The sequence below is a fragment of the Sycon ciliatum genome, chromosome 5, assembly GCF_964019385.1.
Source record: "Sycon ciliatum chromosome 5, ocSycCili1.1, whole genome shotgun sequence".
Classification (NCBI taxonomy): Eukaryota; Metazoa; Porifera; class Calcarea; order Leucosolenida; family Sycettidae; genus Sycon; species Sycon ciliatum.
Genome location: NC_088647.1, coordinates 20,859,922 through 20,881,886, shown reverse-complemented (window position 1 = coordinate 20,881,886; position 21,965 = coordinate 20,859,922). Strand labels below are relative to the sequence as shown.

Below are 21,965 nucleotides of genomic sequence, written 5' to 3'. Positions count from 1 at the left end.
GGGGTAGATCTACGCTAAAGAGCTCGCATCATGCTGTCACTCTTGACGTCTTGTTCTGCGTTTGATTGTTGCCTTGACAAGTTTTGATCACGTGACAGGTTGTCCATGACTACAAGATGCCGTCCGATCTGAAGCAGTGCATGCAGTGCAGTGCAGGGAGCCCTACACATAGATCTACGTGTATGTGTAGAGCTAGCTCCCTGGCCCTGGCCTGGTGCAGTGAATTGAAGGCGAAGACGAAGAATTAGAAGCCGGCCGAGCGCATCAAGTCAGGGTAATTTTTTTTGAAGCAGAAAAGCTCGTTTTCAAGCTTCGTTGTTTTGTTGTAGTTTGACTTGAATCTGCTCGCATGTTGTTGAGCTTTGGAGCTTCGGTGGTCCGTCAGTAGGGATGTCGATTTCAAAATCGGCAAACACCTACAATAGGCAGAACTGGGAATCTGCGGTGAGTGAGTAGAAAACTCTCTAAAAAGTGTGTTGTCAATTCTTGATTATACTCAAGATTAGTTCCACAACCTGTGCGCACGAACTGTTGAGCGCTGAAGGTGTTTCATTGTCGCCTCAATGCTTACTTCATGGCTATCCATTCACAGCACTAGTTGTTTTGGTCGATCGCGTACTGCATGTCTCTGTGAAAAATGGTGAAAATGCTCTCCATTCAATGATTATTTTGTGGGAAGTAGGGATGCTTGAAATTACATCAGGTAGACCCCAATACAGTAACAATGTAGCAGCGTTGATCAGCTAGTAGATCTACGTGTAATAGTAAAAACTGTTGTTGTACATTATCCTGAGAGATTGTTGGCATTGGCTGTGTTTTCCATCAACAGGGTGGCTGTGGCTTTGGTTCGGAGCAGTATTGTCAAGTTTATAATTATGTCAAGAATGAATAGACGACTTTGGCCTGAGTTTACACGATAGGGAGTGCTTCTTGTAACCCACTAAGTATGCCGAAAGGTGCCGTTCAATATATAATTATCGTGATCAAACATATGCGAGAAGCTAAACTTCAGCGAAGAAAATGAGACTGAGTATGAATAGAACTGGCAAAATGAGATTAGCAGGTCTAAGACTCTGTTTCCACGTGCCCAGTCCTAAAGAGTTTCCACAAGAAAACCTGATTTGCAATCCCTGAGAACTATCAAATTTTACAATCACTACTTTCGAGGCAAACCCACATCAAAAATTTAAGGGAACGGGGCTCAGGCCTCATTGTTTGAGCTGTTGTGATGCCCTTCTTGTGCAGTATGCTATCCAATGCTTGTGGCCGTCCAATGCCTGCACTGTGCACATACCAGGCTCTACCCTTGCATTATTTCAATTTATTTGTCACGTGGATGCAACGAATGGGAATTTCGGTCTTTTGACCACACATGTGCTGGGTCTGATCAACTCAACTTGTTAGAAGCTGTATATGCACCTAGATTTTCGAGGGTCGTGGCGTTCCTACGGATGCCAAGAATTCAATCTGACTGAGTCTCACAGTAACTGAAAAGGCTGTCACCCGCATGACAAGTCTGGCTCCTATCGGTTACTAGTATGCGCTACTAGGCCCGCTGCTGTCTTTCACAAGGCTGTCAGGATCCAAACAGCCAGATCAGATGCAATCAATGCCGCAGAATATATGCACAATAGGACTAAACTGGCCAGCTACAGCTTGATCGTAACGCGCACTTGAATCTATGTTGTATCGAGAGTGCGCACATTGGGGACAGAGCCATAGCGTGCGCTATGTCGAGGTTTATGCTATGTAGGATTACGTTGTGTAGAACAAAATGTGCATGGGAGTGATGCTGTTTCGGCGCGGGATTTGATTTTTTACGTACTAGCGAGGTTTACGGACAAGTGAGAGCAGACCTGTATAATGACTTTTCATGCTGATCCTGATGGTTTGTGTTTGCTCTCTTACTCTCTCTCTCTCTCTCTCTCTCTCTCTCTCTCTCTCTCTCTCTCTCTCTATCTCTCTCTCTCTTTCTTTCTCTCTCTTTCGCTCCCTCACACGCACACACACTCTCTATCTGTGTGCGTGTGTGCTTGGTGTTTGGTGTTTCAGGACTTTCCAATTCTCTGTCAGACATGTCTCGGAGATAACCCGTATCTGCGTATGGTATGTACACCACTATCTGCTCAATTCGTGCTCCCTACTCCTGTCATCAACCTGTCTACATACTAGTACTCTACTTCACTGTGTTATCGTACGTGTGTGTGTCTGCACGCATGCGCGCGTGTGTGTGTGTGCGTGCGTTTGTGTGTGTGCGTGCGTTTGTGTGTGTGTGTATGCGTGTGTTGGTGTGGGAGTCTGTGCATTTGTGCATATACTAGACATGCATTACATGATGTGGCTATTAAATTAATAGTAATTGTACTTGTGTCATGGTGGAAGACCTCGGAGTTATGTTCGTCTATGTCTTTACGTAGGTTGAAAAGCAAGTTCTTACAAAGTTCTGTCACGTAGACAATGACCATGGATCAGCTCAGTCAGTTCTTGCATGTTTTTCTGTGTGTCCCCCGTGTCCCATTACAGCTAAAGGAGAAATATGGTCGTGAGTGCAAGGTAGGAACAGATTGATTTCACTGCTGCATGTATTTCTACGTTGCGGGACCGTTTTTCATATGGTATGGTGCCTTGTTATCTTTGGGGGATATGACCCCTTGTGTAACAACTAGTGCCCAACTGTCAGTATCTAAATACAGCCTGTTTTTGGTGTTTCTGAGATCGAGCCCCGTCCGTACTGGGAACTGTCGGTGCAACTCAGGACATTGTATTGGCGTGCAGTTGAGTGCAGTGGTGATGGGGACATAGGGCATGTGCAGTTATCAGAGGCTGCCCAGTTGACTTGTCCAGATCAAGACAGTTCAGATATGGGGAAGGTTGTGTGTAGCCTAGCTACTAACTAAGCAATGAGGTATAACAATCTCTCCAACACCGCAGCTTACTGCGATTTGAAATTTTTGATGGAGCTGTACTCTTCTAAGCAGAGGCTTGTATTAGCTGTCCTTCCATGCGTCATGTAGCATGCAGTAGGTTCTCATCCTTTTCCTCGCTGTGGTTGCTTGTAGATCTGCCAGAGACCCTTCACAGTGTTCCGGTGGTGCCCCGGTCCTCGCATGCGCTACAAGAAGACCGAGATTTGCCAGACGTGTAGCAAGCTGAAGAACATCTGCCAGACATGCCTGTTCGATCTTGAGTATGGTACGTGAGTCCTTTCCATCGTTACTATCTATACTCGAATCAGTGTATGCTGCTGTGTCCATACCTCGAAATCCTTATGTTGCATCCAAGCAGTCCAAGCTGGCATGGCGAATCATCTGCACAACAACTCTTTTTCAGGGGAATTCCGTGACCTCCCACCTAAGATAGTACAATGCTGCTCAATGAAATCCAGTCGTGTCGCTCAAGTTTGCGCCTTGCATCATTTCGCAGCCCATTGTTCGCAGGTCTAGGAATACGCAGCGGCCGGCGCGTACTTGAGTGATACGACTGGATTTCATTGAGCAGTACTGTATATGTGATGGCCGCTTATCATGTAACTTGTTGATCAACAAGTGTGGCCATGGAATAGCCTCTATCATATTCCAATGCAAGCTACGGTATTGCGAGTTGGTGTTTAACCGGGAGTGTATCTGTGTATCCTGATATCCACACATGCTATCATAATCCAATGCGAGCTACGGTATTATGAGTTCATGTTTAACCAGGAGTGTATCTGTGTATCCTGCTGCCCATACAGGCTTGCCGACCCAAGTACGTGATCATGCACTGCAGCTGAAGGACGACATGCCGAAAACCGATGTCAACAAGGAGTACTTCACGCAGCAGGCCGAGAAGGAGCTCCAGGACAACACAACGCCGGCCGGAAAACTCGGCAAGAGCCAGGCCGCGTCCGACATGCTCATGAAACTCACGCGGACAACGCCGTACTACAAGCGAAACCGCCCGCACATCTGCTCCTTCTGGGTCAAGGGAGAGTGTAAACGTGGTGAAGAGTGCCCTTACAGGTATGTGGGCATATGTTCCAGTATCTTAAATTCAGAAGCTACGTCCATCGAGGAGTATTTATTCATTGCACTAATGCACGCACCTCAATGCAGTCAAATATTTTGAATTTGGTTCCAGAATCGACCAGTCTGTTCCCGATATCAGACTGCCACTGGTTGCTGAGATCTTCCGGTGGGAATAACAGCTTAAACATGGTAAATTAGGCACTGTGCAATGGTGCAAAATATATCCAAGTGTGCTAATAGGCTATATTTATAGTTGACTTTAATGCCGGCCAATGTGTATAGTCGCTACTGGTACATGTACTGCCATATTTGGCCAGTCGTGATACCCTGATCTTCTATTTTGCAAGACAGCTCCCGGAGTCAGGGGGGCTCTCAACACCCACCTATACATTTTATTTTTGTTCGTGACTACGTCCAATGTCCGCTTCGCTGATTCTGCGTATTGCCTTATTAAAGTTATTGTCTCCGTGCCGCTTATTCGTACCTATACATGTACTTGAGAGATGGCTGTCATTTTCCGGGTACCAAAGTACCAGGGTAATAATAATTATTGTTAAAAGCTAACGTATGCAGTTAAATGGGGTCTGGACCTGGCCATCATGGCAGGATGGCAGTCCGTATGAGCAAAATTATTGTACCATAGCTTCGCAATAGAGCTGCATGTAACGTAGATGAACGTTTGCCGACACCCCACCCGCTCTCTCCCTATCCACTGTTGAGTGGACTTGATGTACTCCACAGCTGCCAGAGCTCATCTTCTCATTGTGTTTCATTGTTATTCTTGCCACAACTATTGCTGCAGACATGACATGCCCAGCGATCCTAACGACCCCCTATCCAAACAGAACCTGAAGGATCGCTACTACGGAATAGACGACCCAGTAGCGGAGAAGCTTATGCGACAGGCAGCCAGCATGCCCAAGCTTACCCCACCGGAGGACCGTACAATCACAACTCTCTACGTTGGTGGTCTAGGCGATGTGGTGGGCGACGCGGACTTGCGGTAAGACGAAGACTATTCTCAGTATTAAATCTGGAATGTAGTGCCTGCCGTTTCATGCTGCTGTGTAGTGCTTGTGTCCATGTGAGCACGCGCATCCACATACACACACACACACACCTGTCCTGTCCTGTCCTGAACATTGCCGTAAGACGGTCACATGTCCCCTCATACGAGGGGCCGACAGACATGGGGTAGGTCGGTTGAATACGGTACGCAGCAGGCTAGCGGCCAACACACACACACACACGCGCGCGCGCGCGCATGGCACAAGGCGTAGGGAGGCATTGCAGTTTAGTGGTGTGTTATTGCTGGACACCTGCACATTCGCAGATCTCTCTGTCGGTCACTGGCTCACTCTTTCCCATTTCTGCGTCTCTTGTGTTACTGTTCTTTATGGACCAGTCTTAATGATCATGAGCCCTTTTTGCTTGCCTGCTTGCCAGGCGTAGGGAATTGGTCATGCAGCCACTAATGAGGTTCTGCTCTACAGGAACCATGTGAAAACGGTGCATGAAAGCTTCAAGATCACATGATCATACTGATTTTGGTACGGGTTTTCCCCGTTGCCTAGTTTGAAAGCTTTCCAGAGTTTGTCGACTTTTGAAATGTATTCTCAAGATCCGGGAAGACGTTCACTTGTGGTGCTTATTGCTTCGGAGCTTATCCTGTAGCAACGACTGTTTTGTAAATCAAATGTCCGTGTTTATTTCATGGCCCTCTTTTCCCTTGCAGCGGTCACTTCTATCAGTTTGGCGAGATCCGAGATATCCGCATTGTTCAGAAGCAGAACTGTGCATTCGTCACGTTCACCATGCGCAAGAATGCAGAAACGGCGGCGGAGAAGTCCTACAACAGTCTCATCCTGAAGGGCCGCCGCCTGCGGATAATGTGGGGTCGGGGACAAGGCGGTGGTGATGACTCTGGTCCCATGCTCGGTGGCACTGGACCGAAGGTATCACCAGTCCCAGGCCTGCCCGGTGGTAAGTTGAGAACTGCAACCTTATCGTTCATGGCTCGGCATAGTGCTGATCATGCAGTATACTATGTATATGTTGGTGTTTGTGCTGCTGCTAGTGGTGATGGCGGTGGTGGTGGTGTCTTTACTTTACGTTAGTATCTGAACTCTCATTCAGCAGTGAAGAGTATTTATGCTGGGGTGAAGTTCTCATGTTAGATGTGCTATTTCGGCTCAAAGTGTAAGACAGGAAATACCGTATAGGTGCGAATAGAAGCCCCGGGGCTCTTTTTTTCCAGAAGACACCCAGAGGGGGGGGGGGGGGCTGTATTTGAGAGGGGGCTTTATTTTTTCAATAGAAACACCAATTTTTCACACCTCGTTTCTGGCTGTGCTGCAGCTCGTGGTGTGCTCCCCTTTGGTTGCACACATCCGTTTCTGGCGCAGTGTGTTCCCATTTTTGCATGTCTCCACGTTGACCCCAGAGGGCCAGAGCGATCCCGTACCTCCAATATGGATCTAGTGATCCGCAAAGCACACTGTGTTGATCGTGCATACCGTACATGGTTCATGTACTGCACTACAACGTACGGACTGTGGGCGTTCGATTAGAGCCCCGGGCTTTTATTCGAGACGGGGCTGTATTACTTCGAATGCCTCTGAGGGACGGGCTCTATTCGAAGGGGGGCTTGTATTCGCGCGCGCGCACGTACGGTAAAAAGAAGTACCCGTTCCGCTGAGAGCGAGAAACGAATCAATAGTAACATTGACCCATATCGATGTGGTGGTGTGCACCCTTGAACCGCATGAAAAGAAGACACCCAGTCTTGTCAACAAGGTAGCTGCTGTCTTTATGCTTTGATCTGTGTACTTTGAGTGCCTAGTATCCACACCTGATGGGGCGCGGGGCTGTCTCCAGGGGGTTTGGATGAGCAGTATGTTCAAATACGAGAGCGGCCACACATCTATCTAAAACATACATATTCCATTATTTACTCAATCTGCGGACAGCATGCTGTTTCGTTCTTTGTGAACTCATCAGCGCAGCACAATACATGTATATTAATATTCCATTATTTCTCATTCTCTTCGTCAGTGCCAGAGAAATTAGACACACTCCAGCTCCTCAAAATGACGCCATGGCGCCCAACCTTTTGCCTCATATCCTGTGCACTACTTCGATTTGAATGGTGCTTTGGGTGAGGGAAAATCAGCAAACTCATATTTGTCCTTTTAATTCAGTGTAAACAGGCATCTCGGATAATCGTCATTCGTCTGTTCTGCCATAGTTCATTCCGTATGTCCGCCCCTTGAAAGTAGGGCTGAAACGAATGCTCAATGAAGCGAACGAATATTCTTTTTCCGGATACATGTGAAACGAAGAATATTCCGAATATTCTAAACCGTACAATATCCATGGATACCTAGTTGTATCCATGGTAACCATAGACCATTGACTGGTGTCAAGAGTACATGAAAACCAGAGTGTGCAGCTTGGGGCCTTTTCTGCTATGGGTGTCTGTCACGGCGGAATTCCGTGATTACATCATATTTGGCGCAGATCTGAGGCGGGAAATGGCGTAGTGCGTACAACTGAGCTGCAGTTGTGCAGAAAGAGACCTGCTTGAATCCTGCTTGTACGCACTACATCACTAAAATGATGTAATCACGGAATTCCGCCGTGACAGCAACCCATCCGAGCTGCACACTCTGGTTTTCATGTAATCTTGCTGGTGTGTACCCCAATTACGAGAGAGATGTGTGAAAAGGACAATGTTATCATTTATCTTGCTGATGGTAACACATTGTGAAGGTGGCAACTCTCGTATTTTGCACCAAATATGCCTGGTGTTCTACCAAAAAGGCAAATTTGTGTACATTTACGAACATTCTTATTCTACTTTACCGAAGAATATTCTTATTCCGGTCTGCACATTTCGAATAATTCGAATATTCCTTTCAGACCTACTTTAAAGCCATGGCGTTGTATTCGATTATAAATCCAGTCTCACCTATAAAGCCATGGCGTTATACTTGAGGCAAAATTCAAAATGTGTTTTGTGAAATGAAGTAAAATTTCTAGCAGAAAATTTAGCCCTGCAAAATTGCGAAAGTGGAATACCGGTACAATAGAAGTATTAGCAAACTAAATAATGGCAAACGAAAGCCACAACATGAACAAAATCAAGCAAGTACCATGCGGCCATTGAAGACAAGCCACTCTGCCATCTCTACTGAAAGTCAACCACCGTTACGTACAGTACACCAACTCTTCCAGTCATTGCTACTACACGCCGGCAAGTCACTCGCTATCAGCAATCACCACTGAAACAGCGCTGCACTCTGCGTCCTGCACATTGCCACTGCCCTCAGATTCTTCATCAGTTTGATCACTCTCCTGCTCCAGGTCATCTGTGTGGGGCTCACTGTCACTGCAGTCACTACCACTTGCACGTCATTTTCTGGTAAATCATCAGTGTCCAGTAGCGTCTTCATAGCTGAATGGAGAATGTCAGTTGATTCCGATGGAGTTAGGCCACACTTCACAAAAGATTGTGTGTTGAGAGAGGCTGGGGCTTTTTCCCAGTTTGAAACTACCCACTCAGCCACAGTAACGTACGACGCCCTATTCCGCTTCCCAGTGCGCGTGAATTCGATCTCTCCTGATTCGAGCCAGTTCCCGGACAAGGCTCTTCAGTGACTTGTTCCATGATATGTCGCATGGCTGCAGCAATGGGGTCATGCCTCCCGGTATGTGCGAGGCATGCGTTGCATGATGTCATGATAGAGCTTGCTCCGTACACTCGTTCTCATGGCTGCGGTGCTTGTCCGAAACTAATACTGCCAGGCCGACCGTGCCACACCTTGTCCATCCACGTCTTCGTGATGTCAGTTGTCATGCAGCCACCCTTTGCCACCGCCACCACACCTGATCTTGGAAAATGTCCTTTAGGGACGTTTTTCAGCCCTTTGAAAATGATCATTGGGTTCAATTTCTTGCCACTGGCCAGAGCTGACAGGACAACGGAAAATCTCAGCTTCTCATAGCCAGTTGTCTTCACCTTGACTGTCCTCACACCTTCAAAATCGTATGTTGCGGTGGAGGTCATGTCAAACCAGAATGGACTCTCGTCCATATTCCCAACAGCATCAGGATGTACGTCCTCCTTTACTATTGCCGCACTTACGCTAGACAAGAAAGTCTTGGCGACTTGCTGGGCATTGGCAGGCAGTTTCTGTCCAATACTAGTTATGCGGCGAGTGACCATATCGTTCCGGCGGAGAAATCTCGACAGCCAACCCTTCGATGCTCGGAAGTTGATGTCCTCATCAGGATACAAATCCAAAAGTACTTCTCTCACTTTCGTACGAATAGCGCGTGCATGCACAGCCATCTCATCGGCCCGTTTCTCGCGAATCCACTCCAGCAACATGTCCTCCATGTCAGGATACTGAGGAGCACATTCGTAATGATCATGACGCCTGCGTCGAGTTGTATCGCCATGCTTTCTCTCCTTTCTTGACAAGGATCGAAGCGTGTCCTCCTGCGCCTGCCAGCTGCGTACCATGCTACGATTGATGTTGACGTGTTTGGCTGTAGCCGATATTGACGGAGCATCCTTCAGAAAGTCCTAAGCTTGGAGCTTGAAGCGGATTGAATAGCTCTTTCTTTTTGACGATAGCATGATGTACACACGGACTACCAAAAACCTCGACCAGACCCAAAAACATAAACTGAGAAAAGGAAAGAACGTTCGGAGATGCTGCGCATTTCAACTGCATGCAAGTGTCTTCCGCACGGAAATCATTAGTTTCAACTGTGCCGCGCCGCCAGCACGGCAGCAGTGCAGCAAGCACGGGTACATCGCAACGTCAGTCATGTACCTGATGCACTGCACTGGCGCATGCACTCATGTACATGATTGCATCTAGATCTACATGACTGTACTAGCCGCCACCGCATGCAGCACGGCTCGAGTTCACTTTTCACACCTTGCACTTTCATACGGTATGGCATCCGACTTTTTCGCTATGGCGTAATACTCGGGTCATTTTGCATCTAAAATTTACTGAAAACACCGATATTTCGAATATAACGCCATGGCTTTAAAGGCACGGACATGCGGTAATAAATCTAGAATGGTTAACGATGCGTTCTTCCGCCAATGCGAATGTGTTTCTTTCCTGCTTTTACCTAATCCCTCAATCCTGTCCTCTGGTGTTGCTTGTGTGTCCAGTCTTGCCGCCACCTCCCGAGTTCCCGCCGCCACCACCGGATTCCGGCGCCGGCTACCCACCGCCACCACCGTCCGGTCCCGGCGCTATGCCGATGCGTCCGCTGATGCCGCCCGGTCCGCCGCCCGGTATGCCACCGCCTCCGGGCATGCCCCCGCCGCCGCGGGGCATGCCGGGTATGATGCCCCCGCCGCCGGGCATGCCCCCGGGCCCGCCGCCACCCGGTATGCGCATGCCGCCGCCACCACGCGCAATGCACTACCCGTCGCAAGACCCTCACCGCATGGGAGCACGGTGAGGTATGGCTGCCACTTCCTGCGTTTGTACATAGTATGCATGTCCTTGTCCATTCACACACTCTGTATTGTTTGTACATGCATTTCCGCTTTGATCATGAAAAAAAGTTTCCATACTACCAACATCATTTCATACCACTTCAGACTTGTCTAAAATCCAGAATAACTGTACATGTACATCTCATTTTTGTCTGGAATACTGTCTGTTTCCGTTGCGTTTGTTTTTAACAATATTATTTGATTTGCATAGCTGGTACTATGGATAGCTGGTACATCGACTGTGGAGAGTAATGTTGAGCGAAAGAGCATGCCTCTTGTGAACTGCTCTGTTTGTTCTGTGTAGACACAGCCAGGTTTCAGGGTCTTTCCTGGCCTGATGTACCTCTGTGTACTGTTCAAGCAGAAATATAATATTCGTCTAGAATTCAATTTTGTTTTCTCCATCTATTCCACACGTGTTGTAGTCCATAGACTAAAGTTTCAACTGGACGGAAGTCCCATTCATTGGATTTGGAGGAAATCATGATTGTTATTCACCGACTAAATGTTCTGTTCGTACATGTGCAATACTACATCGTGTGTCTCACACACACACACACACACACACACACACACACACACACACAGTGAGAGAGAGTGAGTGAGTGAGAGAGATGGAGTGAGTGAGAGAGAGAGAGAGAGTGTGTGTGTGTGTGTGTGTGTGTGTGTGTGTGTGTGTGTGTGTGTGTGTGTGTGTGTGTGTGTGTGTGTGTGTGTGTGTGTGTGTGTGTGTGTGTGTGGTCAATTCATCAGCCTTGCAAGCTGTTGAATGGTGTAATCCCAGCACAAGTTGCTATGTCTAACATAGCTGTTCGCTATCATCGCTTCCGCGATGGGCAGGTCTGAGGTCTGAGGTGTGTGTGTGTGTGTGTGTGTGTGTGTGTGTGTGTGTGTGTGTGTGTGTGTGTGTGTGTGTGTGTGTGTGTGTGAGTTTGTGTGTGTGTGTGTGTGTGTGTGTGTGTGTGTGTGTGTGTGTGTGTGTGTGTGTGTGAGAGAGAGAGAGAGAGAGAGAGAGAGAGAGAGAGAGAGAGAGAGAGAGAGAGAGAGAGAGAGAGAGAGAGAGAGAGAGAGAGAGAGAGAGAGAGAGAGGGGGGGGGGGGGTACTTCTGCCTGCAGTACAGCTGCGCATGCATGATTTTGGGGGCATTGTTGTGTGCCGAGGAATCGGTGTCGAATCGTTGGCTGATTGATTGATTGATGGAAGGATTGTCCAAAGGCTGCGAAGCCTATCGAGGGGCTCTCCTGTTAAGGAATGAGAAGGAAGGGAAGGGAGGTGAGTCCAATGCACATGACTGTATGGCTTGGGTTAATCAATACTGCCGGGAGAAAGCGGGTATACCAGAAAGCTGAAGATGATGGATGGTACAGACCAGCATCATCCTGGATGTATCAAAACTATAAAATAAAAATAATAAATTTCGTATGCGCAAGTGCTTTTTTTGTCACTACCAACCTGTGAAATCCACACATTTTTATCAATGCATTCTTTTTGGAATCTGAACATATACATGTGCAGTACGTGCCAAATAAACTTCTTCAAAAAAATGATATTATTTATAATTATGGTACAAGTACAAGGCCGGGTCTTTTATCCCCCACCAAATCGGCAAAAATAACCTGGCCGGGGCAGTGCAAGACACGTACGTACGTACCAGGGAGTCGTAAAAGCCCGGGCTTTTACGACTCCCTGGTACGTACGTACGTATGTGTAGCAGCAACAGTTACCGTCTGTGGCCACGGTAACTTTGACGTCACCCATGCCTTGTCCTGCAGTACTGGGGGATTCCCCAGTATTCGACACAATGAAATTCGAGACCTCACGGCTGATGTTCTGCGTCAGGTCACGCATGGTGTGTGCACAGAACCGATGCTGCAGCCAGTCACCGGAGAGAAATTCCGGCTTCTGTCCACAACGACCGCTGATCAGGCTCGTCTTGATGTTGCCGCCAACGGAATCTGGGGTGGCCGATTTGAGCGCACCTTTCTTGATATAAGGGTTTTCAACCCCTACGCTGCCTCAAATCGCGCTGCCTCAGTTTCCTCAGTGTATGCACGTCATGAAAAGGAGAAACGCCGGAGATATGAGCAGCGTCTGCTTGAGGTTGACCGCGCCACGTTCGTGCCAGTAGTGCTGTCAGCCACTGGTGGCACTAGCAAGTGTGCATCGGCCCTGTTCAAGCGTCTTGCCAGCATGCTATCTGACAAGCTGAAGGAGCCGTACTCCGTGACGATGGCATGGCTTCGCTGCAAGCTAAGCTTTGCATTAGTCCGAGCTAGCGTGATGTGCCTTCGTGGGGCAAGATCATCCGCACACCGTGTCACCAGGGACCCCGCGTCTGTAGTGGTAGCCGAGGCACGTGTTTCCTTGCAGGACTGTTGAACTAAAGTCAGACATGTACATTTTTGTCTAGAGGTCTAGTCATGTACTTGTCATGATTCTTTTCTATTTTTATTCTTTTTACCAGGCGTGGGCCATCCCCTGGATTATCAAAATGGGTGCCTTATTATTTTCTTTTTTTCTTTTTCTTTTTCTGTTTATTCTTTTTACCAGGCGTGGGCCATGCATCCCTGGACTATCAAAATGGGTGCCTTATTATTTTTCTGAGTGGTGTTTGCAATGCAAAAAAAAAAAAAAAAAAAAAAAAAAAAAAAAAGCAACAGTTACCATGGCGATTTAGAGGAAAATGGCGTTTTGCACGAGATAAATGGACTTGAGCATGCGCCTGATTGCATTCTCTATCTTCTTCCTTCCAGTGCAAGGTGAAGTTGTTGTTGGCCGTCGTCGTCCAGGTTATTTTCTCTGGCGTTTATGTTCTTCCGTGGTGGGGAAGACGGCGAAATGGATTTTATTCAGTTCCTCACTGATCAAGCGGGTGGCAGGTTTCTGACTTGAATGGAAGCCTCTGCCCATCATCTCGTTCATCACTCAACTATGCTGCGGCACATTGCGAAAAGGCGATGGAGCTTTTCGAGGATCGGCACCTGCTGAGAATGTTCCTGATCAGCAGCAATGACTCTGCTCGTGGTTCGCAACTGACACGAGCAATTGACTGCTCCTTTCTTCGAGTCGTGGAGGAACTGGAAAGGTGAGAACGGTGAATATTTTTGCCTCTTGTTGAAGCAGAGAATTTATTATGGACGCTTCCTAGCCAGAACTCCTATGATGGTATTTTTCTACCTACATTGCTTGATCGCTGATGTGATATTAACCCAGAAACTGAGGAGTCATTGTGCTGGTCAATGCAGCTTGACTTTGGTCTTGTGTTTGGTCTCTCATTGCTTTCAATCTAAATCTCGTCTTCTATTTCGGACCTCAGGGCAACAATTTAATTTCCAACGTACAACTGACGACCTGCGCAGGATTCTACATCTGCCACTAAACTGTCTTCATCTTGGTATGTGTTTCACAATTGGTGCTTGCATGCGTGCTGAATAATGTACAACTGATGACGTTGTCTGGTCCGTGTTCCTGAACTCGCGTGAACTGATAAACCTATCAGACACTGATGTACTGATTTCCAACCTATTTGCGTCGCTGTTTGGTGGTCCCAAATGTTTAATACTGTTCCTACTCCTTTTGTGTCTATTGCAGTAATGTGAAGGAAACTTACATCTGTCAATGGACTTGGACCCTCCGCCTGGATCTTTTGCTAGCCATGGTGAGTCAACTGTGTGCGATCATGGTATGCTGTGTATTTTGTCATTTTGTATCAATGAGGAAAAACTTTTTGCTTGAACAGTCGTGTAAGCAATTATAACTACAATTCTCTGAGATACTCTTGTGCCTTGCTAGCGATACTTGCCTTTCTTTTTGGATATTGTGTCAATAAGTATCCTCTGCTTTCTTGTTTCTCAGGTCGCCACTGTCGGACGTCTCAATCAACCAGTCAGCAGACTCTTTATGTGTTCTTACTCCTACTACATTCAAGAGCAATATAACGTTTTGAAGCTTTATGCCGTGCTACCTGTAGTTGCACCTGTGGGATGGCCGTGTGATTCATTTAGTTTTGGTGATTAAAATGAGCAATGAACTTCTTGTTCAAAGAAGTGGTCGCTTGACCAGGCGATCCTTTGACTGAATGCCTGCCGTATTATAGAAGCCTCATTCTCTATGGGCACGTGGGCCTAGAATTTGTGCTGAAAATTGGGATCAGAAGAGCATAATTGCAATATTTGCACAAGGGTTTGTACAATGATGCATGTACCCCGGCTAGTATTGCATAGCACTTATATTTTGGTACATGGGCTAGCCTGCCCCTGTGAATTCCGCGGATTGCAGAATTTCCGCAGAATCCAGTAGTGTCTGCAGTTATCCAGTATGGATTGTTTCTAAGAACGCAGCCAGGCTAACCCTTTATAACCTTGTCACACGATGGTTCGTGCTCACGATACCATGGTTCTACGATCCACGGCAAGACACTTCACACGACGACTAGCTCTGCCGACACTGCGCACGCGAGTGGGTCACGATTTGACTGTTGCCTAGGTAATTGTAATGGAGGCATGTGTTTTGATGGAAATAAATCAAAAAAAAATTATTTTCATGCCTCCCGGGAAAATTCAAACTCTCTTTGCCTGAAGTTGGAGTAGAACAAGACTGAAAAGACGACTTTGTTGCTTTGGCGTTCTTGACTGGATTTCTGGGACCAAGGATTGGACAAATCCGTGTAGCTTTGCTCTATTTTTGATGTTTCTTTTCCGTGGTCTTGGGCAACTGGGTCCGGTCCGGACAGGGCAATCGGCTCACAACCTACAGGGTTTGGAATGCCTCGTTCTATTTCCCAAATCCTTTTGGCCGTTCAGCCGTTTTGTTGCTTTGCCTTCTTTCGCTGCTCGCGTCATCATCATGTTATCAGTCGATTCAAGTAGGGAGCAGTAGATTTCGATAAGCATCCTTTCGGATTCTGGGCTGAATGTCCGGGTGGCCATTGTTCAGAAAGTCGGACCTGTGCTGCTGTTCAGGAAACGCTCAGTGAGAAGACGCGATCGCGAACACAAGCCAAACCAGTACAGGAAACACGAAATCGAAAACGAAAACGCACAGCAAGGGGGTCAGTGTGTCGCGGGCAGACCGTCGGGTCTACGGATTCAGATTTCCCGCCATTTGATGATCGCCTTGGTGATCCGCCCGCAAGTCCGAACAGACGTGACTTTGTCCCGTCGTGTGAAAGGCCTATTAGAAACAACTTCTGTCCGTCCAGGAACAATTCCGTGGCCGCGTTGTTTTCTGCGACTTGAACAAAAGTCCGTGTTATTTGAAAAATCATCCGTGTTATTGTAGAAAACTGTCCTTGATACTTAAAAAGTACCGCGATATTTCGAAAAACAACCGCGATATTCGGGTCTTTCTTCGATGTTGTTTAGTTCTTCAAGCTCGTCAGTAGTTTACTTGTGAGATCGACACCAGAATGGAGAAGTTTCTGGGCAAACAGTGGCTGACAAGTCGCAAAATAAGGCTCGCGCCGAGTGTTGTCCGAGGATGGAGTAAAGCTGTCTTGCAAGCTCCTGTCAGGCAGTTGAACACAGTCAGCGCAGCACACGTTCTGTTTTGTCATGCATGATTTATGCTGTACGACTCGTCGTACTCGTACATCGTACAGCACTACAGTACAAGTACCAAAATCGGCCGCAATTTTACCACAATAATCCCGCAATATTTGACAAAATCCGCAATATTCACCGCAATTCGTGGCATTTTACCTCACAACTTCTTCCGCGATATTTCCGAAATGTCTCCGCAAGTTTCTGGAGGGACAGAACAACGTTCTTGGGCGCGCGACTCTACTGTACATATGATCCAGTACAGATTGTTTCTAAGAAACGTGCTATAAGAACGCAGCCAGATTGCTGAAAAATAAGAACGTCCCTTGGAAACAACGTTCTTGGGTGCGCGACTCTACTGTAGGGACAACAAAATTCGGTGGTGTTGCGGAAATTCAATCTGTTTTCACGCTCATTTCCCATGCAGAAATGCCGCAGAATTTGGAAAGATTTGCAGAATTCTGCACGGAATTTCTGATATACCGCCGCGGAAATCACGGGGAACAGCATAGCGTTTATCAGCGTGGGCCAGATTCCATATCTGATTTTGTTCGGACTTGCAACCTTCAAACTGTCCCCGTGAATTCCGTGTATTTCAGAATTTATGCAGACTCCAGTAGTGCTTAATTTGTTCAGCAACTGGCTGCGTTCTTACAAGTACAGTTGTCCCTCTCTAATCCGGCACTTGTTTATCCAGCACACTTTCTGGCAAAACGGAATTTTTCAGTTCATCTTGTACGCTTTAATCCGGCACTTGCAACAAGTCGCTCAAATTCAACATAATTCGGTTTTCTAATCCAGCAGTTGTACGTAGCATACCGTACCGGAGCAGAGCTACATGTATGTCAGTTTGGTCAGTACATGGACTACAGTAGAGTCGCGCGCTGAAGAACGTTGAGCCCAAGAACGCCCAGCCTGAAATGTTAAGAACGCCACAGCCTAAAGTTAAGAACGGTGGTGTTGGTTTTCCGGAAGCATATGGGATAGAATCATCCTGTACGAATTGTTTCTAAGAACGTGCTACAAGAACGCAGCCAGATTGCCCAGCAAAATAAGAACGCCCCAGGCTAACCCCTGGGAAACAACATTCTTGGACGCGCGACTCTACTGTACTTATCAGGGAGCATTCTACCCATGTAACATATACCTGGGAATATCCTATGCACTATAGACCTGCATTCCAGAAAGTTCTTGGATTGACACGGAAAATCCCTGCGTTTTGACGTACGACACAGACATGTATGTTAGTAGGTGGGCCGGGTTGGAGGACAGGATTTGATAATCCAGCACCCTTGTTTATCCAGCAGAAAATGCTGTTGCAAAAGGTGTCGGATTAGGCCGTCATCACACTACGTTCTCCGACTCCCGTTTACGTCTACGTCTATGGTGAAAAAAACCAAAACGGGTGGTCGTGTCATCAGACAGTCACAGTTCTTGACGCGTACACGCAGTCAGGTTTTTGGAGAAATTTGAACTCACGTACATCGAAATACAGGGTCACTCGGAAAACGGCTGGGGGAGATACGCACGTTCATACAAAAAGTCGTATACCCCCCCCCCCTCTCTCTCCATACCACGTCTACGTCTCCAGTTTCCTCTGCTCCCGTTTTCACCCCGTATACGGATCATCATGACAACCGACCAAAAACTCCTAACGTGGGCGTAGACGCAGCGCTTTGTACCGTGGTGTGACGACAGCCTTACAGTCCATTCATTGGAAACTGGCACCCTAACTTTTTGGTTTCTCTCTCACATAGTTGTAGATATCGTGAAAACAACAGTACATCCTGCATTGTGTGACCCGTGCAATTACTCCTTGCCACATTTGAGGCCAGAAAAGTCCAAGAACAGGGAAATAGAAATTCAGCCAGGTTTTACAAAATTAGGACAGGTCTGCCATGGCAAAATGTATGGAGAAGCAGATCCCAAACCCAGATTTTTGAGATTTAAAGTGGGTTTTTGATCCTCAATTCGGCCCAAATCTGACTTTCAAAAGCCAGCGGGCCAGTTTCCGATGAATGGACTGTAGAGCTGGGATGACCGTAGTAACAACTATTACTGGATCATATCTACACTGTAACAGTCCATTCATATCTACACTGTAACAGTCCATTCATATCTACACTGTAACAGTCCATTCATATCTACACTGTAACAGTCCATTCATATCTACACTGTAACAGTCCATTCATATCTACACTGTAACAGTCCATTCATATCTACACTGTAACAGTCCATTCATATCTACACTGTAACAGTCCATTCATATCTACACTGTAACAGTCCATTCATATCTACACTGTAACAGTCCATTCATATCTACACTGTAACAGTCCATTCATATCTACACTGTAACAGTCCATTCATATCTACACTGTAACAGTCCATTCATATTATCTACACTGTAACAGTCCATTCATATCTACACTGTAACAGTCCATTCATATCTACACTGTAACAGTCCATCCATAAAAAGATGGGCCCTGCATCCTGTCTCTGGCGAGCTCCCGTATTTGGTGATTTTTCGTGATTTCATCGTACACCAGTGCAGTGCTGCGAAATTTGAAAATTGAAAAAAGGGTCCAAGGGTGCTTGAACTGGGGTTCGAACCGCACGATGCACTGTTGCAGGCGGGGTCAAACGGCCTGGATTTTTATGGTTTTCCCCAATTCAGTGCTTTTGGGGCAGAACCTGGCCGAAATCCTATTCTTGTTATGGCTTGCTTTGTGGACAAAAAAACTTCACAAACATAATTGGAAGAGGATTCCATAGGGGATTGCAGAAAAAATTCTAAAAAAAGTCAAAGTTTGACCCATTTATGGCCAAAATCTAGGAGTCCATCCTTTTCTGAATGGACTGTATGTACCGCCAGAGCGCCCCACCTTGATTTTACTGTCCCTCCAGGAAATTGCGATTCCACGGATGCAACAAATTTCGCGATTTTGGCCAAACCCCGCGAATTTCTGAAAAGTCCGCGATTTCCCGCGTTTTTGTTGTTTTCTGCACTTCTTTTCACATTTTTCTGCACTTTTCACGCAGTATAGAGTGCTTTCCATGATCCTGTACGTGGGTTATTTGCACAGTACGCAAATAGCGATTCTAATGATGCAACAAATTTCGTGATTTGGCCCAAATTCGCAATTTCCTGCCAATAATTCCGCGAGTTCCTGGCAAGTTCTGCATCTTTCCGCACTTTTCGCCGCATTTTGTTGTTGTTTTCTGCCGCAATTTCTTTCGCAAGTTTTTGAGGACTTTTCCTGCAAATTCCCACAGAGACAGATTTTACAGCCAGGGAAAGGAACATCGTGTGGCAGAATGCAACAAAGTTTGTACGGTGTGAGAACCTAAGTGTACTAAGCCTCTAAGGTCACACTAAGCAGGTTCTTGTGTGGAGCTTGTGTCTGCTCGAAGGTACGGATTGTCTGCACAACGTGCAATATGTGTACAAAGTTCGTGTCGTATGACCTACAGACAGGAGACCACCTCCACAATACGACCATGAAAGGACGAGATGGTGGGGCGGTACTTTACGGTACAATAAATCAACCAATTTTCGCTGTCGATTTGATTTCGCCGCTTGGTACGAGGTGATTTGGCTTTTTTTTTAACATGGTTGTAAAATGGCGTTTTTTTAGCCACTTCCTGGCAAGCTACGTCCAAATGAATTGCTGCAAGTGGAAGTCGGCTATCCTTCATGGCTGTTGTGTCAAAATATGGGAATGATCCCACTTTGAATCATGCCCTACTTTCAGAGTATTCTCAGGATTCAAATAATTGGTGTGTCGTTTTTTAACAAATTTGTAAAATGGCATCACAAACTGGGATATTCAGTCATCAATGTTCTGAAGTAAGGCCGTGATCGTTTGGTCGGATCCAGATCCAGATCCGTCGGAACCACCGGACCTGCAGTGATCGATTGGTCGAATCCGGATCCAGATCCTTCGGATTTGGATCCGAGCAATACTGCCCCGGGAGCAGGGTTGGCTGGATCCAAATGTGACCTTTGTGCGTATATGGCGGGTAAAAATCATTTTTGTCCTCATTGTCGATGATTGCGTGAGCATGAAACTTAAAATAGCAGCAAACAAGCCTTGATTGTCCTTGTTGTTCTGTTGTGTATTACGCTCTGCCTTTGTGGTGTTGAGCAGTGTCAGCACTCTGGGTACGTCCTTCGGTGTCCTCATTGTCGTACGACTATTCGACTTTTGTTGACTTTTCGTAAGACGTGCGCGATCAGTACGACTTTCGCCCATTTGGGGTGACCTGTCTGCGCCATTTTTAATTCGTCAACATGGCAAGTTGCCAACAGCCAAGGTCGAAGAAAAAGTGATCAGTTGATTCTGAAGGATCCGACGGATCTGAGATTTGGATCTAGATCCGGATCCGACCAAACGATCATCGCCTTAGTTGATAGATATCACTTCAAGGATTGCTAGTGGATGAAAATTAATCTGTCAACTGCATTGTGTGTTGCGAAAGCTGTGTTTTTGAGTTTGCCAGAAGAAAAGCAAATTTTACACATTTGTTAAAAAATGCCAAATGTTAAAAAAGCCAAATCACCTCGTACCAACCGGCCAAAGTTTGTCTAGAGGCAAATGATGCATAAAGGCCAATTCATACTTAATTTCGTGTATGAGAAACGGGTCGCAAACAAGTGGATCTGAACTCAACTATTTCGCGTACGGGAAAGGCATCGCTCGATGGCTTTCCCGTACGCGAAATGAAGTATGAATGAGAGCAACACAATACCGATCGATTTTTTTTAATACCCCAATCGCATCGGTCAAAGTTAAATGATGCCCAACAGTTTCATTTTGAGATCGGCCGAAGTAGTTTCTCACCGGCCAAAATTTGTTGATTTACCGTATCTGCCAACAGCTGCTGGAGAACCAGCACCGCCATTCTTCAACTTTCTTCGGCGAGCGACTCTACTGTATTTCACAGCCAAGCCAAACTGCTCGTGACTTTCAAGATCAACTTGCTGTATATTTTGGAGCTTTTAATTTTTTGGACTAGGACTTTGCATTATTTTGGTTCAGAATATTTATAAAATAAGGAGTTCAGGTGGACTTACCCATTCCCATAGCGCTGCACATCTGAACCAGTTCCGGTATTTTACAGCGTAACTGGTTCGGATGTGCAGCGCTATGGCACAGGGTGGGTGTGTCCTCCCGAATTCCTTATTTCAGAGATGAAGCTGCAGGAAGTCTCAGCCCTTCTTCAAACTTCGAATTTATAGGGACAACAAACTTCGGTGGGGTTGCGAGATATCGATCTGTTTTTACGATGATTTTGCTTCCAGAATTGCCGCAGAATATAGAATGATTTGCAGAATTGTCGCAGAATTTACTGTTTTCGGCCGCAGAATTCTGCACGAAATTTCTGATACTCTGCCGCGGAATTCACGGAGACAGATTTTACTTCAGATGTAAATGAAAATCTCAACCTTTTATTCTAGACTACAGTAGAGTCGCGCTTCCAAGAACATTGTTTCCAAGGGGTTACCCTGGGACGTTCTTATTTTTCAGCAATCTCAGTCTACGTACTTTAGAAAAAAACGAGCACGTTCTTAGAAACAATCCGAATAAAGGGGGTTTGAACCTGGTTTTTTTCCCCCATACGGAACAAATGGTCGCAAGACCGGGACTCTGCCAACCGGAGTATGGTTGTAGTCAGGAGCACTGAGCCTTGTATGTAAACATGCGGGGGACTTCAAAAACATGTTAAACTTATCAAGCAAGGCTTCTATATACAGTCAACTTCGCTAATAACGACTGCGGGTATAACGACAATTCGCGAATAGCGACTGAATTTCCAATTTTTCTCCCGGCATTATCGGAACTTCCGCCTAGGGCTACCCGAGCTTTGGTAGCCAGTCGCTCGCATGTACC

At 46.5% G+C, this 21,965-nt stretch overlaps 2 protein-coding genes, 1 long non-coding RNA gene and 1 other non-coding gene across 4 annotated transcripts; all 4 read left to right on the top strand.

Moving 5' to 3' along the window:
* Positions 1–269: 269 nt before the first annotated feature.
* LOC135817995 (pre-mRNA-splicing factor RBM22-like) lies at positions 270–10,983 on the top strand. Its single transcript, XM_065331300.1, has 8 exons — positions 270–444; positions 2,053–2,106; positions 2,524–2,553; positions 3,060–3,192; positions 3,731–3,998; positions 4,807–5,007; positions 5,740–5,987; positions 10,201–10,983. Exons 1-8 carry the CDS (start codon positions 391–393, stop codon positions 10,494–10,496), a joined length of 1,284 nt encoding a protein of 427 aa, XP_065187372.1. The 5' UTR covers positions 270–390; the 3' UTR covers positions 10,497–10,983.
* Positions 10,984–11,730: 747 nt separating this feature from the next.
* On the top strand, positions 11,731–13,084 carry LOC135816479 (uncharacterized). Its single transcript, XM_065329677.1, has 2 exons — positions 11,731–11,806; positions 12,246–13,084. The coding sequence occupies exons 1-2, from the start codon at positions 11,731–11,733 to the stop codon at positions 12,911–12,913; spliced, it is 744 nt and encodes a 247-aa protein (XP_065185749.1). The 3' UTR covers positions 12,914–13,084.
* A 178-nt stretch (positions 13,085–13,262) lies between these two features.
* LOC135816670 (uncharacterized) lies at positions 13,263–14,487 on the top strand. Its single transcript, XR_010553449.1, has 4 exons — positions 13,263–13,619; positions 13,851–13,928; positions 14,126–14,192; positions 14,390–14,487. It is a non-coding gene; the product is annotated as an uncharacterized LOC135816670 (long non-coding RNA).
* LOC135818639 (small nucleolar RNA SNORD34) lies at positions 13,686–13,761 on the top strand. The gene has a single exon (XR_010553739.1). It is a non-coding gene; the product is annotated as a small nucleolar RNA SNORD34 (small nucleolar RNA).
* Positions 14,488–21,965: the final 7,478 nt, after the last annotated feature.

Coding starts and splice junctions, on each gene's coding strand:
- LOC135816479 (XM_065329677.1), top strand. CDS start 11,731: ATGGAAGGATTGTCCAAAGGCTGCGAAGCCTATCGAGGGGCTCTCCTG. Junction 11,807..12,245: donor TGAGAAGGAAGGGAAGGGAG/GTGAGTCCAATG, acceptor ACGTATGTGTAG/CAGCAACAGTTACCGTCTGT.
- LOC135817995 (XM_065331300.1), top strand. CDS start 391: ATGTCGATTTCAAAATCGGCAAACACCTACAATAGGCAGAACTGGGAA. Junction 3,999..4,806: donor GGTGAAGAGTGCCCTTACAG/GTATGTGGGCAT, acceptor CTATTGCTGCAG/ACATGACATGCCCAGCGATC. Junction 5,988..10,200: donor AGTCCCAGGCCTGCCCGGTG/GTAAGTTGAGAA, acceptor TTGTGTGTCCAG/TCTTGCCGCCACCTCCCGAG.